This window comes from Vidua macroura, chromosome 1 (assembly GCF_024509145.1).
Source record: "Vidua macroura isolate BioBank_ID:100142 chromosome 1, ASM2450914v1, whole genome shotgun sequence".
Lineage (NCBI taxonomy): Eukaryota > Metazoa > Chordata > Aves > Passeriformes > Viduidae > Vidua > Vidua macroura.
The window spans coordinates 19,566,287-19,589,417 of NC_071571.1; the positions used below are offsets into that span (position 1 = coordinate 19,566,287).

Here is a 23,131-nt window from a genome sequence, read left to right on the forward strand (position 1 = left end):
TAAAAGCATCAGTGGGATTTTTATTAGTACACAATCTCTGAAAATGGTCCTGGTCAAAGGAATAGTGCAATAGCATTGATGAACCAGTCCGTGTCCATCAGAAGCTTCTATCAATCTTCTTCAGAATTTCAGTTATCTGCGTTGTATCCCAAAGGGTGACAGAGATTTATTATAAAATTGCTGCCTAATTTAAGTGACATATATATTTTAGTAACTAGTTATTATAATCCTACCTTTCTTTTAAGTGATTGCAATAAGAATTTAGCAAAACTTTTTTTTTGTCAGCAAACTAGGAATTTAAATTTCAGGATCATTTCATGCCTTAAAATATTTTCCCTTGCAGTTCAATGATCAAGAATTTCAATAACTATTGAATTTTGAGGTCCCTTTGTAGCATTATTTCCAATTTCAAGTTAAAAAAAAAGCAGAGTTGAAAAGTGGAAGTCTTTGTTTCCTCAGGAAAAACAAAAAAATCCGTCTTGAATCCTGGCATGAATGAATCTTTCCAAGCATGTGTAATGAATGATATTACACTGCCTGAGTCTGTAACGTGACTTGCTTCTGGATGTACTTCCATAGTATAGCTTCTCTTTAACTGACATTTCTAAGGCTTTAAAACTGTAGGGAAAAAGAAACTTCACCAAACAAACAACCTTCCCTCCCCCCAGAAAACAACCACGAACCTACATGAAAAGGAATTTTTTTAGAGCTTTCTTCCTTTCTTCCCTACTTTTTCTTAATCTTAATTGTTCAAACACTCTGTTATATAGATTGCTGTGTACGAGAGAGGTATTTATTTGAGAGGAACTTCTCCTTAACAGGGTTCAGTAAACCTTTTCTCCAATCAGTGCTTCTAGAAGATTATTTGTGGGTAGACATTTTGTCCTATGTGGTAACTGCATAGATACACTAGGCTGCAGTAGAGCCTTAGGGGCTGTTAGAGCCCCTTTCAGATAAATATCTTGTATCTCATCATTATATGTATCCTTCAGATAAATAATCTTTGACTTGAGGAGGATTTATACAACAGAGGAAAACAGCTGCACCAGTTAATAATCCTCTTGTTCATATACCCAGAGCAAAATCAACAGGTAAAACATTTATATTTTTAAACATGTTTTAGGAGAAGGATTAATCTCCTTATTTTATAAGGGTGTTTTCCTTAAATATATTCTGAAAAAAAAAATGCACCTGCAAACATCAAGGGAGAAAATAATTTTTTTTTGAGAACAATCTGTCTTATTTTTGAAAACTGAGGCAAAGAAGGTCTCAAGTATTCAGACTTTTCCTCATCTGCCCCCCTGCATCCAATAAGGAATGGAGGTTTTTCTTGACACTCATTTTGCTATTAATGTATTTATAAAAATATTTTTATTATCCTTTCCAGAAGTGGCCAGATTATGTTCTAATTGGGATTATTTCAAAATTGTTAAATTTAATAAGTTGTTAACCTTCTTAAACATATTATATTTAATAGCATCAGCATGGATGTTTTCCAAATCAAAACCAAATCAAATGAATGAGATAGTTTACAATTATTGGAATAACCCATCAATAGGTGTGAAAATCTAGAGCTGCTTCAAAATATTTTCAAAAGACTTTATTTACATTCACATGGTACAAGCATACCTTCTTCTAAATCAAAGCTAGAGCTCCTGTAGAACCATAGTCTGGTATAGAGGCCAGAGTAATTAATCAGCAGACTAAGAGTGTGACATCCCAGGGATAGGGGCTCTCTGGATAATTTAGATCTCTGAGTTTTTCCTGGTAAAAATTACTCCATTATCCTTCTTGCTCTGAGTTGACATTACCGTATGACTGAAATCTATGTGTCCTTAAAAAAAATACTTTGTTAACAAGAACATCTTTCCTCTAGTATCTCACCACTATAGCCCAAGGACACAGAGAAAATGCTTTCATCACTGTTGATAATACATGGTAAAACTGACTTGTCAATGCAGGAATGTGAAAAATGCATCTAATTTCAAAAGCAAAGCTTTAGAAATTAAGAGAATTTTTAAAGACTTTCAGATGTTGGGGTGTTAGGGAAAAAAAGATTTTAAAAGTATTATAGGATATCAGCTTTTTTTTTTCTGAAGGAAAAGGGCTTTATTTTCTCAAATTGGAATTGAGTGCAAACATTTGGTTTTGTAAGCCTTGCAAGTACTTTGACATATTGATTTGCATTCTGAACAACTGAAAGTTAGAAAAACAACAGCTTGAGTTCATTTGCAAAAGGGACTTTGAGAAGAAACTCTTAACTGTCTAAGTTACTGCCATGACAAAGAGCAGACGAAAGCTCCAACAACCAAAATTTTCCCAATCAATTTCTTATCTTGACCATTCCCACACACAAACACAAGAGAATTCTCTTGCAGTAATCAGATCTGGTAATATTTAACCTCAGAACCAAAAAGAACCAAAAACATAAACAGCAAGGTAGGATATTGCTGGTCAATATTATTGTCTCTGTCCATGACAGAGCATTGAAGAATCTTTGTTTTGTTTGTTGGTACTTTGTTATTAGAAAAGTATTGATTTTTATCAGTCACTCAATACTCTTTAAGACATAGCAAATCTGTGACACATTCAATGGGTCATAACCTGGTGCTTTCCTTTATTTATGGTTACCAGAAATTCTGACCTGAATGCAAGAGGGGCTACTCAGTGCCTCTTCATACTGAGTTTACTGCATATACGATAAGCAGGGCAATGCTAAAAGCAGTATTATAAAGATCAAAAGATTCAGTTTCAATTGCTTAGATGCACGTGAATGTGCATTCACAAGAAATGAAAAGAATAAGTTTTGATTAGAGAAGGAAGCACAAGGTCTTTTTAACTCCCTGCTCTTACAGTGCTGCCACACTATCTTCAGTAACAGAAATAATACATACTTTCCATGTTGCTTGAGTAATTCTACACCTATTTATTCTATAAAATATGCTAGTAGGGCAACTTGAAAGGAATTTTTTTGTTACTCTCTTCAGGTGTTAAATCTTCATACTGAATAAGAAGAGACCTAGGAGACCTAGGCCTGGATTCATTGAAAGATACATTGAAAGATAGCATTGACTGGTTTGCTTCTTGCCAGAAAACTGAAATAAGATACACAGTCCATGTTAATATTGTTATTCCAGTGCTAAACAGGTGGTCTATGTCTCCAACATAAAGAAAAGGACAAGCAAGGAAAACTGTTGTAAAAGGACACACACCTAATGGGAACTGTATACATCAGTTCTTTTACAGTCTTCTCTTTCCAAAGCCATGTTGAGATTTATAACCTGTCTTCTTGAGGGTGGAAATACTAAGAAATACTAAGAGAAAAGGAATTTACATCTAGTTTTTAAGCAAAGCTTTTCCAGAAACAACAATATTCATCATATGCATCTACTACAGTGAAAAATCCTAAATACTAACTAAAGCGAAAAGCTTAACTCACACTTTTGAGTTTACTCTTAGCAAAAATCCAAACTAAAATTATATTGAACAAAATTTTGGGTTGCCACATTCTGGCTCAAATAAATGAAATTGAAATCTATTTACTGCCTGAGTTCCTTAGTAAAGACACAGAAAAAGAAACATTCCCTAGGTATCAGATCCACAATCCTAAAAATATGTCAAAAAATTTGCTGCATGTCCTTTAGAAGTACAACTTATAGCTCATGTAAAATGATGAATAACTATAGACTGACATCTTGCCTGGAGGAGATCAATGTAAAACTGCTTTTATGAGAGACTGGACTGGGGCATAACTAGTGACATCTCTACCTAAGAACCCAAGATGGTTTAGCTGTGACCTCTTCATGGTCCAACTGCTATCTGATTGTTTGGAGGGTGGAAGAAGGCATGGCATCTGCATTTGCAGGAGCTGGGGGCAGGCTGTGGTCAGTGGTTTCACTGGCTGCATTTCTGATGGGAGAAAAGTCTGGAGATTGAATCTAAAGAATGGCTTGAAGTAATGCAGACACCCATAAATCAGAACAGTTTGAGCATGAGAAATGGGTTGCACAAGCTCTGGATAGCTGAGGTATGTCAGAAGGGAATTTCTACAAGGAGATAAACTAAAAGTTGGTTAAACAGTGAACTAGAAGCATTTTATGATGTTATAACTGAATCTGAAGGGAGAGACACCTTCACTGGCTGCAGTGGAATATGTGACTATTTCATATTCTCCACCACACCCCAAGCTGTATAGTAGAAGGTGAAGCTGCAGTGCAGTGATAAATCACCTTTGTACAACTTGCCAGAGCTGCTCAGTAAATGTGACAGGTGGAAAGCACTTCCTTCAAATCCTACTCAAAGCCTGACCAACCAGCTCTAATTTAGAGTCACAGCCCTGACTCTGAGACCAGAGGACACTGTCCTGGCCAGATTTAACCTTGGTGAGAGAGGACAGTGGACATGGAGTCCCAGAACCTGAGAAACAACATTGGTTCCAGAACTGAAAGTATGAACAAAAGTATGTTGAGAAACCTTTCTCTGGCAAATAAAGGTATGCAAAAGCACATAGAATAAGCAGTAAAAAGTCTTTCTATTATATGTTCACAAGATCTCAGATGTTTTCCAGAAAATGGCATTTTCTTCAACATGTTAGACACTATGAGGTGGCCCAGTCACATCCTTAATTTGACATATAACTGTTCAATATTCAGAGGGGAAGATAAAAAAAAATACATCTATTATCAGCTGGGGACCTCTACTATTTATGAATGTCAACCTCTTCCCTTAAATCAGCAGCAATATTCAACAATACAAATGTGAACTACAAAGGAAATTGTTCTGGAGAATTCTTACTTGTGTACAGATGGGATTAAAGCGAGAAAGAGCTGCAAGAAACATAATTTGCTCAGAATGTGTATGGTAAATTGCAACACTTAAACACAGCTATATTAAAACTTTTCAGACATATGTGAGTAAGGGTCAGGTGCAGGAGAAACTAAAACTGCCCAAAACTGATTAAATTGAATGTCATGACCCCTATGAATTCTCATCTGTCATTACTCAGGAATAAATTTCAGGATTACTGTATTTACCACCGTCATCTGAAGAGTACATGATGATTAAAAGATTTCATTGATGCCTTGAACAGCCTTCCACACACATTTAAGCCTCCACTGAAGAGGTCAACAGGAAAATGAAAAATGCCTTATGCTTGATGGAGGAGAAAGATACCAACAATCACCTTAATCACACAGTATCTTGTAGAAATGTAGCTTCAAATATGTTCACCTTTTCCCTTCCTCTGAGCTACATGCTTGTTCTCAGACATTGAAAGAAAAAGACTAAAATTTCACCTATAAAGTCAGCAAAAGTGCTTTAAGGTGGGGTTCTGAAAGCAACAAGAATTACTCTTGGCACTGTTATGCCGTAATATTGTTACACTGTCTTCTAGTGCCATTAAAGAATTCTTTTCCTTATCTTTTTTCCAGCCAGGATGAACAATTAAGACAATTTTTTTTATTCTTCTCATTTAATGTTAATCCAGTCCAGTGCAGTCATTTATTCCTGAAAGCATTAATAACTTTATTAACTGCACCGCCATTCAGCACATGTTCACATTTACCAGCACTCTTTGAGGTAAGCAAATAGTAGCACATCTGCTTGGCAAGTGACTGAACATGGAAAGAGCAGAACAGTTCATGGTTAGAAAAACAACCCTGATGAAATTGTTTGATGCCACCGCACAGGATTTCCACAGCACTTACCATGCATGCTCTGCCATTCAGCTTTCCTCTGCTTGGAAAGGAAGCTAAGGGAAACACAGAGAAGAGTACCAATACTCCTGAAACCCAAAAAACAATACTACCTAAACCCCTCATATTTACCTAGCCCAAACCTTCATCTCTAAGTCCAATAGAAGCCAAGAGATTTCTTACACAATCTTTTACACAATCTTGTTTTGAAGCTTTAACAAATTCCTTGATCTACCGGTTGTCATTGGAGTGGATCTTGTGAGCAAAGTGGATATTGTGGACAGAACTGCCAAAGCCTCAGCTCTGGACCTGAGGAGAGCAGACCTCAGACTGCTCAGGGAATTAGTTATTAAGGTTGCCTGGGAAACTGTTTTTGCAAATGCTGGGGCCCATCAGTGCTGGTCACCTTTAAAACATCATCTCCTAATAAGGGCACAGAGGCAATTCCCAAACGTCAGAACTCAAGCAGGTGAAGCAGAAGGCCATCTTGGTTGGACAGGAATCTTCCCTTGGAAAAAGGGCAAAAAGAAGGTGTATGGCCAGCAGCAGGAAGGGCAGGTGACATGGGGAAAATACAGAGATGCTGCTTTCCACTGTAGGGAAAAAATGGTGCGGCAAAAGCTCAGCTGAGCAGAGCTGTGGGGGGACAATAAAAAGAGTTTTTTTCAAATATATTAATGGCAATCGACCCACTACAGGATGAGGATGGTCTCCTCACAAACAGGGACAGAGACAAGGCAGAGGTGTTTAACACATTCATTACCTCTTGTCTTCAACTTGGATGATGGACCAAGGGGCTGATCTGACTTTTCAGCAAAAAATGATTGTGGTCCTTGCACAGCAAGAATGCTTAATAAATTTTGACAGTTAACAGTCTTTATACCTCTTATTTGTGTATTAACTTTGTTTATCCTAACACTAAACAGCATCCAGGCACATCGTGGGATAGTTGGGTACCTTGTGAAAGCTAAAATAGCATTTTACTTGGAAGTAACAATCTGTTGAAAAGTTTGAGAACAAAAAAAAAAATCAAAGAATGATGCAGTGAGTTTTACATAATGAAATCTTTCATTATGTAAATCACAAAGTATAAACTGAACTTTCAAATAAAGTTTACAAACATCTTGTTCAAAATAATGTTTTTCTTTGTCTATGGTACATCATATTGAAAACCTAAATTCCTAACTAGTAATGTAAAATGCAGTCCAAAGTGACTACTGATAAGCATGTAATTAAAAAACATTTGAGTTAGATCTTGCTTCCTACAGTTAGAGAAGGAGAATAAAGAACCACACTGTCTTCAGTCTTAACCACATATAGAAATTTTGTCCCAGGATGTCTAGAAAATTCAAATGCCCAGCAAAGGTATACTGCACTGAAGATAAAAGTGGAGTAGATTCTGTGAAGTATAAATTCCTTTTCAGATCACTTTTGCTGCTGCAAGACTTAATTGTAGAAACATCCTATATTTCTAAGACTCCTCTGTACTGTGACATAATTTCTCTACTTTTAGACTTGTGAGGAAAAAAAAGTCATTACAGACAAGTAAGAGCAACTTTTTATCTAGTTCTTGGAATGCAGATCAGAGTTAGAGCTTTCATGTTCTCAGTTCACCCAAGGAAAGGCCAGCTCTAAATCTGGAATAGGTAACACATATAGAAATGTCTCATAATGAGAGCTAATAGTGACAGTAGCACTGGCGGTCCTAAGAAAGCTCAGATTTTACTTAGTTCACCCAGCAGAAAGAAAATGAAAGAGAAGGGCTCTTTAAGAGGGTTCTCCTTTATAAATTTGTATCAGAAATTCCTCTTACAATTTTTGTACCAGTTTGGTTACAAAAGCTATTCCCAAACCCCAGCTACTCATTGCCAAAAGGAATTACCAGCTCATACTATGAATGTAGATATAAATACCTGCCCTCACCTGCTGCTCAGAGACTCTCATCAAACTGCCAGCACTGAAATTCTTTTCTCCTGACCTTATACTTATTTGGATGCCTGCTCTGGGACACCTTTCTCAGAAACAAGTCTGTGGAGACCCAATAGCTAAAGAAAGTTTTGAAGATGTTGAACAATTTTGTGAAACAGAAAAACAAGGGCTGACAATGCCCTACCTCCAAGGACCTTAGATGACATTAATCATGTTCTGAGATGACATTAATCACATTCTGTCAGCCAGTTTCTAGAGCTGTAATCAGTTATGGGCCCAATTCAGGCTCACATCTAACTACTCTAACATCTAACTACTGATCCAAAGAATTCGTGGGCTTTAATTTCACTACTATGTCTGAGAATAACTAGGGGAAAAATTTTGTTTCTTTGACATAAAATTATAATAAAGTATGGGAAATATCTTCAAATTATCTGTACTTTACTGTATGCACAAATGCTGTAGTTGGTTAGGGACTGAAAGGTATCTTAAATCCCCACAGAATAGTGGAAAAAATATTTTTAACTCCCTTAAAATTACAACCCATTCTAAATTTTTGTCATTATTTTCCAAATTAGACCAGTAAAAATATATGTGATTTTCTTTTTTTAGTTTATTAAATGGGCACATTGCTTTCAAACCATTATACAATCTGGTAAGGTTAGAGTGTGAAATAAAAGGAGACAGATTAGAGTCCAAGGGGCAAACAAGCAAAAACAATCAGAAGAAGCTGTGGAATTAAAAAGGCGGTGCAAGATATTTCCAGTTAAATTGATAAAGTACAGTGATAAAGTATAATCTGTGTAAAGTTACACAGATTTGGAATTTAAGTGGAGAAAGCTCAACTGAATTAGTAAATACACCACCAGAATCTGGGCTATGTATTTTTCTCATTCACAGTAAATAAAAAGGATAATTTTCATAATAACAGGTGGACAATTTATGTAGAAATTGAATTCAAGTAACCTGTAGTCATGACTACTTCATATTCAAATGCACTTGCTTTATACCAAGCTCCTAAACCAATCTACATATTCTACAATATTTCCACCATTAATCTGAAAAAACATGGAAGGAATTGTATAATGTACCAGAAAGGAGAGAAAAAAATTAATCATGTAAATATCTTGGTTTTAAAATACCATAATGATAAACCTTTTGTATTATTGTATAATGAAAATGAAAGTTGTCTCTTGTGTGGAACTTCATTCTGGATATATCTGAGAATATGTTTGCTGTTCAGGTACCAATGAATAAAAAAAACTTCACAATCTGCTGTATGTAATTAACGCAACTACATGGACAGATTCAATCTTCCAAAAAACATGTTGAGTCCTCTTTATACACTTGTTTTTGTTTGGGATTTTTTGTTGGGGGTCCTTGTTTAGTTCGTTGATTGGTTTTTGCTAAGCTTTTGTTGCTGTTTCGAGGCTAATTGTTTATTTTTGTTTGGTTTCAGGTTTGTTTTTATTTCTTTTTCTTCCCAGAACTGGTTTTAAAATGCTTTAGAAATACTACTTTATTCATTTCACATCCTGTTCTCTCAGTCAATTGTCAATGCTGGCTGTTTCAAACAAAGCTATAAATGCTTACTGATTTGATTAGTTCTGCATAAAGAGATTTTTTTTTTTCCTCTTTTCAGTAGATCACATCATACACTGAAGCATAAAATTTTATTATTCTTGTAATTATATATTAGTTACAAAAACTGCCAAAGTTATTTCTATTTACGTGTCTGTAAACTTTTATAGATCTAATTATAACTGCAAAAGAATGATATAAGCAATATCCTTTGGTCTTTAGAGTACACTCTACAGTTTTGAGCTATATTTCAAATGAAAATATTTTTTGCAAATCTAATTTCCTGGTTATTCTATTACTTTGCATATATTTATTTTAATTATGCTGCTGACCAAATTCTATACATTTTAATTTTTTTTTGTGAATTAGAAATTTTTACTAAAATTATTTAAAAATCAGTATGGAACAAAAAGACCCCATCAACTAATATAAAAAAAATCCCAAAGAAAGAACAGAGAAACAGTAAGACTGTATGTATTCTTTAACATTTACTTTTAAAAGACATGGGAAGTGCATGAGTGATGAGTAAAGAAAATTTTCCAGTGATATGAAGGTATTCAGGGTGATATAAGCTAAGAATAACTATGAATAATAGGACAATTTTTTTTGTGAAAATGAACACGCACCATACCCAGTACTAGTTATGAACTAAAAACCGTTTCTAACATCAGCTGCCATTGCAAGACATTCACTTTCTTATAATCCCTGTAACATCCAGTCCCCATAGGTGCATCAGTTATTTTATACAACTACACTGGAGATAAAAAGTCAGAATTTAACAAATTAATTGTGCTCTAAGTGACTGGCAGTGAAATGTGATGTTATTGACTTAACAGAATACCAGAGTCCATCTTTCACAGGTTCTGGAATCCTAGCACTACCACTCCTAAAGAGTGACACAGCACAGTTCTGAAATAGTTCCAGGAACACAAAAGCCCAATGTTCAAAAAGGACAAAACAACCAAGGTTTTAGGATTTACCAGGAAAGAGAGAAAAAAAGAACCATTCTGTTACAGTATCATTCCACTGGTCACTAATTTCCTAAATGCTCTACACAGACCTGATTTTACAGTCCCAAAAGAGTATAGTGGATTTTTTTTTTAAAGTCAGAGAAAGTAAAACATAAGGAATAGTTTCCATGTAAGAAATAAGTTGAAACTCCTTCAGTGCATAACGTTGCTTAAGGATGACTGCATAGAGAACGACATAGAGTAGGAGTGTTTGGCTGTTCACCATAAAAAGAGGGTAAAAACAGAGTTGCTTTCTCTGCAAGTGGCAGAACTGTTCAACTTGTTGCAAAAAATGAGAAGGGGGCTATACTTCTGAATGTGCTTCTAGGCAAACTAGGCTCTATACAGAAGGCAAATATATTAAGGTTTACTACATATCCAAAATCACATTTGGTTTGTAAGATCTCCTAAAAAGGAAATATTAGGAACATTAAGAAGAAGTATCATATATGTTCAGCATCTCACTGATAGCAGTAGAGAGGATATGAAGTGAATCACATCACCTTGATGTGATTCTCTGTTAATATTCCTATGTTCTCAAAGTTCTCAAAGACATGTTCCACACTTTGGTGAATTGCTTTTAATTTGCTGAAAATAACTGTCTTCTCTACAAAACTGAAGTCAGCAGATACCAGTTCCCTAGTCTCTGGAATAACTTTTCTTTATTGTAGCCTGCTAATCTGATCAGGCAGCCCTTGGCAGCTGTTTTATTCCCAGGTGAATGGAAGGAGACATGAGAGGAAACTCTGATGGAGAGATCTGCAATTTTTATAGTCAGTAACAACACTGCAGGAGGGAAGGGATAAAAAGAAGATAGGAAAACCAAGTTTAGAGATAATGGAAATTGCTGTCAAATCCATGATGTCTCTTTTGTAAACAACTGTAAGCATAAAATATTATTCATGGATAGCTATTCCACCATTAACCTCCATGGCTGCAATGAGACAGCCTAACTCACCATGGAATTTTTCACAGGCTGCAGGGGAATCTCCTGCTCCTTCTTCCCTTACCTTGGTGCCAGCAAAGCTCCTTCTCTTGCATATTCTTACTCCTCTCTCTGGCTGCAATTGCTTTTGTGCAACAACTTTTCCCTTTCTTATATCTGTTATCACAGGGATGCTGCCACCATCCCTGGTGGGCTCAGCCCTGAGCCAGCTGGGCCCATCCCGGAGCCAGCTGGAATTGGTTCTGTCAGACATGAGGGAAACTTCTGGCACCTTCTCAGAGAAGTCACCCCAGTAGCCTCCTGCCACCAAAACCTTGCCAGAAAAACCAAATTCAGAAACAACTGCAACTTTCACAAGGTTCAGTGTGGCCAGGGTCTCTTCCTGGGCTGATGTGGATACAGGCAGCCTTTTAAACAAGGCAGAACCTAGCTCAAAAATCTTACCACGCTGCAGAGACACAGCAACAGGCACAAATAGCATTGTTAGAACAAAATTGTCTTTGCATTTTCCTCCACACAGCACCATTGTGACACAGGAGCAAAAACTGATGTTCGTACAATGAAAATTTGATAAGGGCCAGCCTAAAATGATGTTTATTGTTTCTCAGGCCCAGCAATTTAAGTGGCTCTCAGTGGCTTTGTAGTTCAGCATTGTTGTTGCTAAGCAGCATATTGAGAACAATCTACAGTATCCTGTAGTTTACAGGAAATTACAATGCTAGCTTTCAAAATTATTTTTTCTAGCTGTCCAGTGTTCACTTCCCGCCTTTAAACATTACTGCATGTTTGGCTGAAAGAAACTGCCACCTTAGAATACATTTTTTGTTAATGTGCAGAATTTCCAGGTGTTTATATAGAATCAGGGAAAAATTCTTCTGAACGGTGAGTCTGTGTCACAGATGGGAACATTTAATGATTCTGTTCAATTTCATCTTTACACTGCATTCATTGCCATATGAATGCAGTGTATGCATGCTATGCACAGAAATAATAAGCAAAGACTCCTTAGTATACTTGTCTTAAACAGTGTTATGGCTCAATAAGGCTCAGAAGAGTCTCCTTTGATATGTGCATTACAAATATTACCTAAAAGAAATCAAAAATTAAAAAGGAATTGTATTGGAGTAGATCTCAAAAACTACGAGTTTATCTCTTAAAGAAGAAATATTTTTACTTTCTTAGCAAATATATTCCCTAGCTGGAGACAAGAAGGAAACAGATATTTGCTGCATGATCTTCTTCATCCTCAGAAACTTTCAAAAAATTGATCAATGGATAGAAGTGTTTTACTTTTGGTTAAACTTTCCTTTGTTTCTGCATATAAGCAGATAAGTCTAGGGCTGCAGATTTTTGCAGCTGATCATCATGGCCATTCTAGCTGGTTCTATTTTAAAAAGTTGCATTACAGAGCACTTTTCACAACATCCAGCATGCGTTTTGCCACAGTCCAGAGCATTTCTGTGGGCAGAAGCAGACCCACTGACAAGCTGATGCAAACAATACCACTGCTAGTAGCAGCTGTAAGTTGAACCCCTCAGTGGGTCATGTAAACTCATCCTGGAAAGTAAAATTTGTCAATGTAAAAAATATGGTTTGCTGTAAGGATGAATTTAAACCATTGCCTTAAAGTGTTGTGAACCTCTGAAGTTCACAAATTACATCTCTTATATGAGCTACACCGAGAAATCAGTCTCTGGAGGCTCTTTCCTGAGATTTTAGTATCTTTTTTATTATAAAACATAAAAGTGTTTTGGAACATCCTTTACCATCAAAACCAAAGCTTTTAAAGCTTCTAACATTGCCACAGGGACTTGCATCTCCCATTAAGAGGATAGAGTCTGAATACAACAAAAATAAAGAATCAGAAAGCTTGGCTAGTGTTCCTCCTGGGGTAACATTCATATAAAGCTGAACTTCAAAATATAAATCTCATTTGAAATAAATTTCCATGACTGGCTTGGCAGAAGTAGGAAGCCAATAGTACTAGAACTAGCACCTTATCAGAGAGCTATCTGGAAAATTTTTCTCATATATTTCCTGCTTATCTTGTGCTCAAAGTTCAGTGCAATTTCTTGGTTTTGATGTAGTCTCATCAGTGTTATTTCCCAATGCCTGAACAGTGCTTAATGACATCCTAAAGGAGAAGGCTATTCATTAGCAGTGGTAACAAAGCAAAGTTGCTCACATAAATTAATGATCCATTCTCATGGTAGTCCTTGACACTGGGAAATATTAACTTTGTTTTATTGATCAGAAAGACAGAGACGTGAGATAAAATGACTTTCTGCAGCCATGCAGGAAATTTGTAGTAGACCCAGGAACAAAATGCATCTCCCAAATTCCACTTCAGGGGGTTACATTTCAGTAGCTCTGTGATAAATGTGGAAGGAGGAATAAGATTTGTCCTGTTCTGTCAAAAAGAGTCTCTCCTTCATCATTTGTGTCCAAGCAAATACTGCTAACCTACAGCAGCAGTGCTTTCATGAGTAGCTCTTGCCTTGGGGTTATTGGAATCCATCCCCATCCAAACTGTATAATTTCTGGTAAGTGTTTTCTGAGTCTTATTTCCCTAGTGTGGTAAGTAAGGATGGTGCAAATAATTGCACTGATGCTGGCACCATACCACACAGGCAGAAGATGGATATGGTGCCTAACTAGTATTAGTAGCAATTCCTACCAGCCAAAAACCATTTAAGCCTGCTGGCCTTATTGCAAACTGTCCATATTAGCTCTGTCCCACTCAGTTCTTTATTCTACAGCAACTCTATTTTACAACTTTTGATAAATAAATCCTACTGAATTAAGCAGGATATTGGCTAAGTGTACATGGCTGGAAAAGAAGCTTTGCAGACTCATAACAGTTGACTCAATACCTAAACAACTATTTCATAAAATTATTTTATTAGAATTTAATGGGCTGCCTAAAAGTGTTAAAATTTCTGAATGTCTTTAGCAAAATATATATTCTATTTCTCTTTAGAAGGAGACACAAAGAAATTAAAATAATGCTGCTATTCCTTCTTTCCAAATTTACATGGACTGTCCATAGCTGGAACATACCTGTTGGAGGTAGCTCTGCGGGTTCTGCTGGTAAAAACTCCTGGGATGGTAAGCACTCCCTGGAAAATGTGAGGTCATCAAGTGCTATTCCATCTTTGGGACCTTCTCCAGCTATCCCTTCAAAGACAACTTGAAAATCTTCATCTCCATCTCCAGACAGGGTCAGTGCCTTGCGCTGCCAGTAATTTCCCTGGTTTCCAGTAAGATTAAGCAGAGTTTTTTCATGTTTCAGTGTAGTTCTCTTGTAGATAATCAACGATCCAATGTGAGCTCCATACATATGGTAATAGAAAATTATCTGTAAGCAAAAACAAGAGCATCAAGTATGCAATAGGTGACTTCAGTCAAATTCTGCTGTTGAATGTACTCTAATTCTTCAGCTGAGCATTACTAATAGCATTCAGAGTAGTCATTAATTTTACTGATTGAAAAATAATTTAATCAAAAGGCAACGAACAACTTACTAGTGGCAATTCTTTAACTATTCCATAAGCCAAACTTCAAAACCAGCATTAAAATATTCAGCAGCAGATCTTGCATCCCTTTGAATGATTCCTGCATTTAAATGTGAAAGAACTAAAGTATTTTTTAAGGAAACAGAGGAATGGAGTAGTGCCATTTACAATATAGGAAGCAACTTCAGTTTACTGAACAATTTTCTGGTTAAAAATGTGTTTATGTAGGTTATAGAGTGTGCAATTAGAAAATAATCCAATCTATAATGGGAGCAAAACTTTTACTGGACATATGCAAAAATAACCCCAAAGAAACCTAAAATATATAAGAGGTACTTGGATTACAAAATAGTGATTTCTTTCTTTTTAGTAAAAATGAGAAATTTTTTTAATACAAAAGACTAAATACCTACATAAAAAGATGACTGTGAAAATTCATTACATTTAACTGCACTCTCAGTTCTTTCCAATTCAGTCTTGGATTTCTATTCCTTTTGAAGGTGCAGCTTTGTTTCTGAAAGTCTTGTATATAGACAAAATATTTTATTCATTTATGTCCCTTTATAGTTACTGCTCTATATTTGTTTTCTATGCATATAACTCATCCAGTTGATGTAAATATTCCTTTTCCAATGATTTGAAATGGTCTAAGATCCCATATTAAATCTGTATGAATACAATGAAGCACTTTCTTCTCAAATAACCCATAGGAAGGAGTGAAATATTTCATGGGACTCTCTGATCTTATAAGAGGAGGTTTCAGATCTTGACATATTTTTTTCTATTCATACAATTCCCTATACCAGTAATTGCTTTTCCTTTGGACATTTTCCTATGTGTAAGTTTCAGAACTGCACAAAACCTGCAAAGAGTAAAATATCATAAATATGACTGACTGCTTCAGGCCACATCATGGATGTCAAGAGTTTAGTCTGTACAAGGTGCATAAATCTGCATGTTTTTGTAAATAATTTTCTATGTGATAAAAGCAACAGTTTCCCATAGTTACATTTCAAGCACTTAATTGCATTTAATGTGTTATACGTAACAGTACAGATGTTAACATGTCATTCTCAGTTATTCTGCATTTCTTTACATATGTTTTATGCTTCCTAGAAGTCAAAAAGTGGAAAAGTTATTTTTAGAGCATAAGACCAGGTAATGCAGAGAAAGCAATACTCATAAATACGATGCTAGATGCAGGAGGTCAAGATCTCCATGTTTGTGTAAGCAGAATATTTTTAGTATATGTACTTTAGGCAATACAAAAAATTAACAGGGTTCCAGTTTTGAAGATAATTTTATAATGGCTAGGTTAAATTTTGCTACTGAATATCATAATTATTCAAGTTTTCTTTTGAATCATAAATCATGCCCTTTATGTTTAATACTTCCTGACTCTCTTATGATAATGAGTTTGTAGACTTTTCAGAGAGAAGTATTTCAGTAAAATGAACTGGTTAGAAATCTCAAATAAGCAGAACTCTTTCCAAGTTACAGATAAACTGCACAGGAATATTCCTCAGGAATAGTATGAGAGAAATGAAACTAGAGGCTTATGACTAGACATTTTGCACAGAGATGTCACCTGCATAGCCAATAAACTGTTTAGGACTATTTCAGTCTAAGACCACCTTCATTTGATGAGCATAGTTCTGTGGTCACACAAACAGTTAATTTCAAAAGCTTTTTTAAAAATGGCCTCATAAAAATTATCCTCTTGAGGGGCCTTTTTATTAGATGTATAAAGGTAAACTCATAGTTTCAAAATAAGGCATAGCTGAAGTTTCTGGGACATATTTTTAGCAAAGACTATAAAAGATGTATCAAAACCAGGAAACTTTTTATTCTAGGTTTGCAAAGAAATTTTCAAGCTGAAGTCACTGCAATGTGCTGTAATATTTTGGAAGATCAAGGCTTACGCTTCTCCATTTTCTAGAGGAGAGCTGGTAACAAAGCCTTCTGTTAAATATCCTTCCTTTTGCAGTTATATTCTTTGAAAAGCAATTGTTACTGCACTTATACACACTTTATCCATAAAATCAGAAACCATTAAATAGTTGTTTGTCACTTTGGATGAGTTGCATAAGACATTGTAAGTCAGACACTGCATTTACTGGCAGCTTCATCTGAATCTCACTGAGTACTCCTTTACTTCCAGAATAACTCTTCTTCCACAGCAAGATGCATTTTTTTTTTTTGTTATGGTTAAAATCAAATAAGATCTGATCCTGACTTCTCTACAAAAGGATGGGTTTTTTATCTCAAGAACTATTTCAGTAATCATCCTTAATTATTTTAGGAGTACTCTCTTGGTGCAATCTGGAAATCAAATTCTTCATTCCTGCTACTACCACACCCTCACATACCTTGCAGTTTTTATTCTTTCTGCTTAAGACAGGACTAGAAATCCTAGCTTTCTGTCCTGGTAGCTGAAAAAATGAACTCTTTATAAAAATATAATGACCAGATGGCTCCTGCAGTGTATGATCAGTAGCTGGTCCAGTGCCCAGTTTTGCAGTACTGCTAGTTCTGAGGTGCCAGTCGAAATCATCATTTTCATCTTGCTTCCATCCACAAAGGTCAAACTCAAAATTGCAATGCCCAATAGATGTACCTGAAATATATTTGCCACACATGAAAAGAGATTTATTTTCAAGTAGTTAATTAAGTACATATAGTACAACCTAGTACTCCAATCTATGGGAAAGAAAAAACTTCACTATGAAAAATAGTATCCATGTATCTCATTAAAAAGAGAATTTTGAATATTCTGGACTATAATATTAGGATAAACCTACTTATAAATGCAACCAAATTTTAGCTCCTTAGGGTCTTAACTGGCCCCCCATAGAGCATTCAAGTCATATGCAGAAAACCAGCCTCCTTCTGAAGGAGCATGTTAAGGTCAGGTGAGAACAGGAAGAAATACCTCTATCTAGGGAACAGACACATTCAAATGAAAGCATTGAGCACCATAAAAACACAGCTTCTATATGGACAGATACAGACAAAACATAAATGTGGGTGTGATAATCTTGAGCTGAATCACACCCAAAGTTAGTCTACTTTTGCGCAATTCCTCAATTCACTTGTATTTCCTTAGCCAATATAGAAACACAGATAAATTATGTTGGTGGTGGATTGTGTCCAAAGAAGAGTAAAGGCTTGGGACACAGGTCTGAAGAGGATCAGCTGACAGGGCTGGGGGTGTTTGGAGAAAAGGAGGGTCCGGGTGACGGTGTTGCTCTTGACAACTACTGGAAGGGACGTTGTAGCGAGGTGGGGCTCAGTGTCTTCTCTCGAGTAACGAGTGATAGGGGAAGAAGAAAGGACCCCAAGTTGCATCAGCAGAGCTAAGATTGGATACTAGGAAAAATTTTTTCACTGAAAGGTTTGTTAAGCATTCGAATGGGCTGCCCAGGGAAGTGGTTGAGTCACCATCCCTGGAGGTCTTTAGAAGCCACATAAATGTGGCACTTAGGGACATGGTTTGGTGGTGAAATTTGTAATGCTAATAGTGGGATTTAAAGATTATAAAGGTCTTTTCCAACATAAATGATTCTATGCTTGTCTACATATCTCCTTAAGTTGTACTTAAGGCCAAGAAAAGAAGAAAGCTGTCATAATTTTGGTTGATTTTTATATGAAACAACATGCATATTCTTTACAATTTTTTGAATCTTGAATGCCAAAACAGCCAACATGGTGAGTAAACTGTCCAGATAAATTAAGTCAATTGTATCATTCCAGAAGTTTAATTTCTGTATATTTTTCTCTCTATGCATCTATAAGTTCATTATAATGATTACCAAATAGATTAAAATTGCTGAAATAAGCTGGAATTTTAGCAGAGACTTCAAGCAGCTTTTGACTGTGCCCTGAATATTCTTACTATTACTGCTGAAAAGGAAAGTGCCTTGAAGATAAATTTGGAAACTATATGTATTATTTTGTAGGACCATATCAGAAATTACAAAATGTCTCTTCCAAAATGTAACCAAATCTGAGCCTCTTCTGAGGTCTGATAAATTTCAGCCACTTGAAAGTAGCTTTAGTTAACTGAAAGGTACTCAGAAGCACCAGTAACCAGGCTAAAATCTAAAATCCATGGAATCTACACATGGACCAAAACAGGAAAGACAGCTACCTCAAAAATTTCAGGCTGAGATCAGATAATATATTTTTTCTTTGAATTTTAATCTGTGAATGTCATAAAGTAAAAAAGTTAGAAACTTTTTCTTAAAAGTATGAACTCCTTAGCAAAACTAGCTTCCCCTTTACCTCTGTCTGCAAATCTAGAGCCATCTGAAGCAACAATTAAAACCAATCCAGACTTGATATGTGAAATTATATTATCTTTTATGAAAATCACATATTGTAGATTAACTCAACTGAATGCAACTGCCCATAAAATTTATCCCAATCATATTTTTCAATTGATTTATTTACTTAATATTTCAAGACCATTCTTAAAGAAATTCCTTCCATTATTTACAAATTCCATCTTGAGTCAATGAAATTAATACTTACAACTCACCCTTTCATTTTAAAGACATATTTTCAAGAATCCAGACCTTAAGGCATGAGCACTGATATCCCTGCTAATGCTGTACACATTGGATATTACCTAATCTAAGTTTAGATGTCCTTGTAGGATTCTCTATTGTCAACAAAGAGAAATATTCATATCTACAGGACAACTTCATTAATCTAACTCAAACAACTGATTTTAAGTTGCCTTAACTTCAGCCTGAAAACAAATTACTCCTTTGATGAAAAAGAGAATTTAGGCAGCCTGCTTAGAAGCTTGTTACTGCAGATGATTGTGCACTTGCACATTAAATGACACCTGTGCTTTCAAAGTGCCATAATGCTTCACTGTAAAGCTTACAATTAAAATGCAGTTAGGAAAATTATTCAAAATTATTTTGCAATTTTTTTTTTCCTTACTTAAAAGTAATAATAAAAAACACATTAGAGGAAAGCATTCACTGTATGGGACTGTTTGAATTCATCTCTTCCAATGGGAAATTGGAAAAAAATCCTTATTATAGTGGTTGCAAAACGAAATCCCATCAGTTTATTTGAACCATTTTGCCCTTAATGCTTCAGTTTTTACTTGTCTGATGATATTGCATGGGAAACACAGACAATGCAGAATCCCCCCCCCCCCCCCCAAAAAAAAAAACCCCTCAAAAACCCAAACAAAAAACCCATTAATATTTTAAAAATTTCAGAAAACAAAAGTCAAAGTTTGAGAATATTTTTCAACAGAGTAATTGCAAGTTGAATTACTCTTCATTTTTAGTTGCAGAAGATCTGAGCTAGTCCCTGTATGCATAGTGATGTACTATTCCTGGACTTGAAATCATTGAGTTGCTTAATAATATGGAAATGATTTGTAAAACAGTTCCTTTGCCATGCACCTTAGCTTTCATAGGATACCTTTTCTTCAGCATCCCTTTTCTTCAAAGAATTGTATTCACTGAGAATTTGACTGAATTCATATTCTCAACAAGAATGAGGCAACTGTTAATATGGTACCAAGCAATGCAGATTTGATTGTGTGAGCATTTCCCACATTTGTAGTAGTAAAAAAAAGGAGGTGTTAATACCATATATTGTGATCCAGGAGGAGCTATTTGGTATGAAACATCATTCTTTGAATCAGATACAACATATGCTGCCTCTTGATGTGTCTTGTAAAACCAAAATTGCACAATATTCAGATTAAAATAATTTGCTGAGACCTGACAACCCTTGAAATATCTAAGGAGGTAGGTCCCTCATCTCCCAAAGGTATTATGCTTGAATTTTTTTTTCAACTTTAATACATTCTTTTCATATGGAAAGCAGGATAATTTTATTCTGCTTTTAAAGACAGCTGCTTTGTGAGTTATTTTAAGCTATCCATTAGCAGCTCTTTGTATTTTGTATCGTGTGATTTATTAATTAAATAATAATAATTAAAAATCCTTAAAAGCCAAAGAACAGAATTAAATTACTACCTTCTTGTATGCTTTCTTAGCTGATGAGCTGTCAAAAGTATTTGAGTAATAAAAATTCACAGCAGGTGCAGTTATTTATGATAATTATATTAAAAAACTACCATACTTACTGCAAATACTAGGGCTTTCATCTGAGTTATCTTCACAGTCATTTACAAAATCACACAGATTATTCTTTGGGATGCAGTACTTGTTGGCACACATGAATTCCTCTGACGTGCAAGGTTTCTCTGAGATTAGCAGAGGGGAACAATCTTCAAAGGTAATATCATCCACTGCCACATCTCCCATGTAACTGACACCACGTTTTGCCCTGAAAATAACCTAATAAAAATTACAGAGCTATTACAGTAAGCCACTGATAAGATAGAGAAAAGCTTATACACACAACATGAAAAGAACAGAGACTGATGGTCCTCACAAATCTTTTAATATGGTCAGTTCTTGTTGTCAAAGCATAATTCTATGAAATCCTGTACTACAGTTGGTACAGATCTGTCACTGCAGTTACTGAAGGACCATCTTCTAACATTACCAAGTACATAAAAAAAAGGTAAATAAATCATGTCACTCAAAGAGATACTAGTCCTCACTCATCCTGAACTAATAGCAAGAATTCTTCCTACTTCTGTGACATCTGAAGAAGACTAGTCTGCCATTCATCGTTTATTCCCATGAATGTAAAAAGAATTTTAAAATTTCATTAAAATTCTAAGACAGAAGTATCAGGAAATGTAACTCTTTTAAAAATATGTTACTGACTATCCTTGAGGATTTTGGGTTTTTTTTATAAGTCTACAACTACGCAAGTATCTATCTCTAAGAGGTTTGGGAATCTGCTCTGATTTCAAATCAAACATCACGCTCAAGATTCTTTTTTCAAAATCCAGATGTTCTCACTTGCTGCACACTAAAGAGAAAGAAGCAGAATATTTTAAACAGAATTGGATTCAAGGATAGATGGGATTCTCAGTCTTAAAAATGGATATCAGTCTGAGATAAAAGAGGAGTGAGAAATCTCCAAAAACATGAGTCCAGCTCAGATAATTAATCAGACAGCCAAAAAGATGATTTCTTCTATGCGAGAGGAGAGGTACATGCAGGGTGTGCAAAGGGAAATGAGAAGATGAAGAATGCTTAATATAGAAGTACTGATAGCCAGCTCTCTAGGAAGCACATCACATTGGAAGACATACCTGAAAATTTGAACGAATTCCTAAGAACACTTCTGCTCTGTTCCACTGGGGACCTTGGCTGCCACTTTGAATCCACAGTTTAGAAGTCTTGTTACTGCTTTTATAGAGTACCTAAAAAAGAAAATAACTTTAGGTCACAAAAAATGTTTCCATTACCAACTCACTTGAGAGTCCTATAATCATATACAAGAGTACAATATTATCTTGTACATCTAATCTCTATTCCACCATTAAAATACACAGAATCATAGAATATCTGGAACTGGAAGGAAGTAGTCCCTCCTTGCAGGAGCTGAATCATACTCCTGGAACTGCTGAGGTGCTCCTTGCATTCTGCCAGGCTTGGTGCTGTGCCTGCTGCCCTGGGGATCCTGCTGCAGTGCCCAACCACCCTTTGGGTGAAGAACCTTTGCCTAATGTCCTACCTGATGCACATGGATATGTCAGTATAAATGACTATACTAAAAAAATAATGTTTTAAGATTTTCTGATCTCCTCGTAAGCATACCCAGCCTGTAGCCTTGGACTACTGGACAAATGTATCTCGTTAATTTATCCAGAGCGGCTAGCAGTGAATAAAAATTGTTCATTAGTGGGTTGTGATTCAGTTGTACAACACAGAAACAGGGTTAACAAGACTTGCTAAAAAATATATTTGTTCATGCATACAATTAACTGCTCCTACAGGATGGATTTTCTTATCCTGATTATTATTAAACATCATCTTCTACAAATAATTTTTTTGAAGTTGACACACTTCAACATGAGCAGAGAGTCCTAAATATTCTTTGGTCCAATCTCTTGGGCATCCAAATTCAACTGAGCTGACAATAACAAGATGGGTGTTTGATGAAGTGTGTCAAGCTGTGTCTCCAGCCAGTACTAGCAGAGTTAAACATCCATTCACCAGTTGCCTGAACTACTTCTGCTTTCAAGGATTTACTGCTACGCTGTGTAATCTTCTTAGAGCAGCCCAGGCATTTTTCATCATAATAAGAAAACACTTTTTTTTTGTTTTAAATTTATGCAGTCCCATGAGTGTATATGATATTGCATAACAGGTAAGTTCTGCCAAGCAAACAGCAAATCCTCAGACTAAAGAGTTTTCATTTTAGGGGGAAAAAAGGAATAGATAATATATTAAATTAGAAAAACAAGTGACTTCTGACTTTATAGACAGGAAGATCTGCCATAGAAGACATTAATTTTAAATGAAAATAAATGAATTAGTGAGAAAGGGATTACAGACA

General features: G+C 35.6%; 1 protein-coding gene across 1 annotated transcript in view; it reads right to left on the reverse strand.

Moving 5' to 3' along the window:
• MALRD1 (MAM and LDL receptor class A domain containing 1) overlaps positions 1–23,131 on the reverse strand; it is a 232,787-nt gene that overhangs the window by 117,157 nt on the left and 92,499 nt on the right. Inside the window, exons 22-25 of the mRNA XM_053999538.1 lie at positions 21,882–21,992; positions 20,796–21,009; positions 17,044–17,291; positions 14,220–14,517 (exon numbers count right to left, since the gene is read on the reverse strand). Coding sequence (XP_053855513.1) covers positions 14,220–14,517; positions 17,044–17,291; positions 20,796–21,009; positions 21,882–21,992 — 871 coding nt within the window. The remainder of the gene's footprint in view (positions 1–14,219; positions 14,518–17,043; positions 17,292–20,795; positions 21,010–21,881; positions 21,993–23,131) is intronic.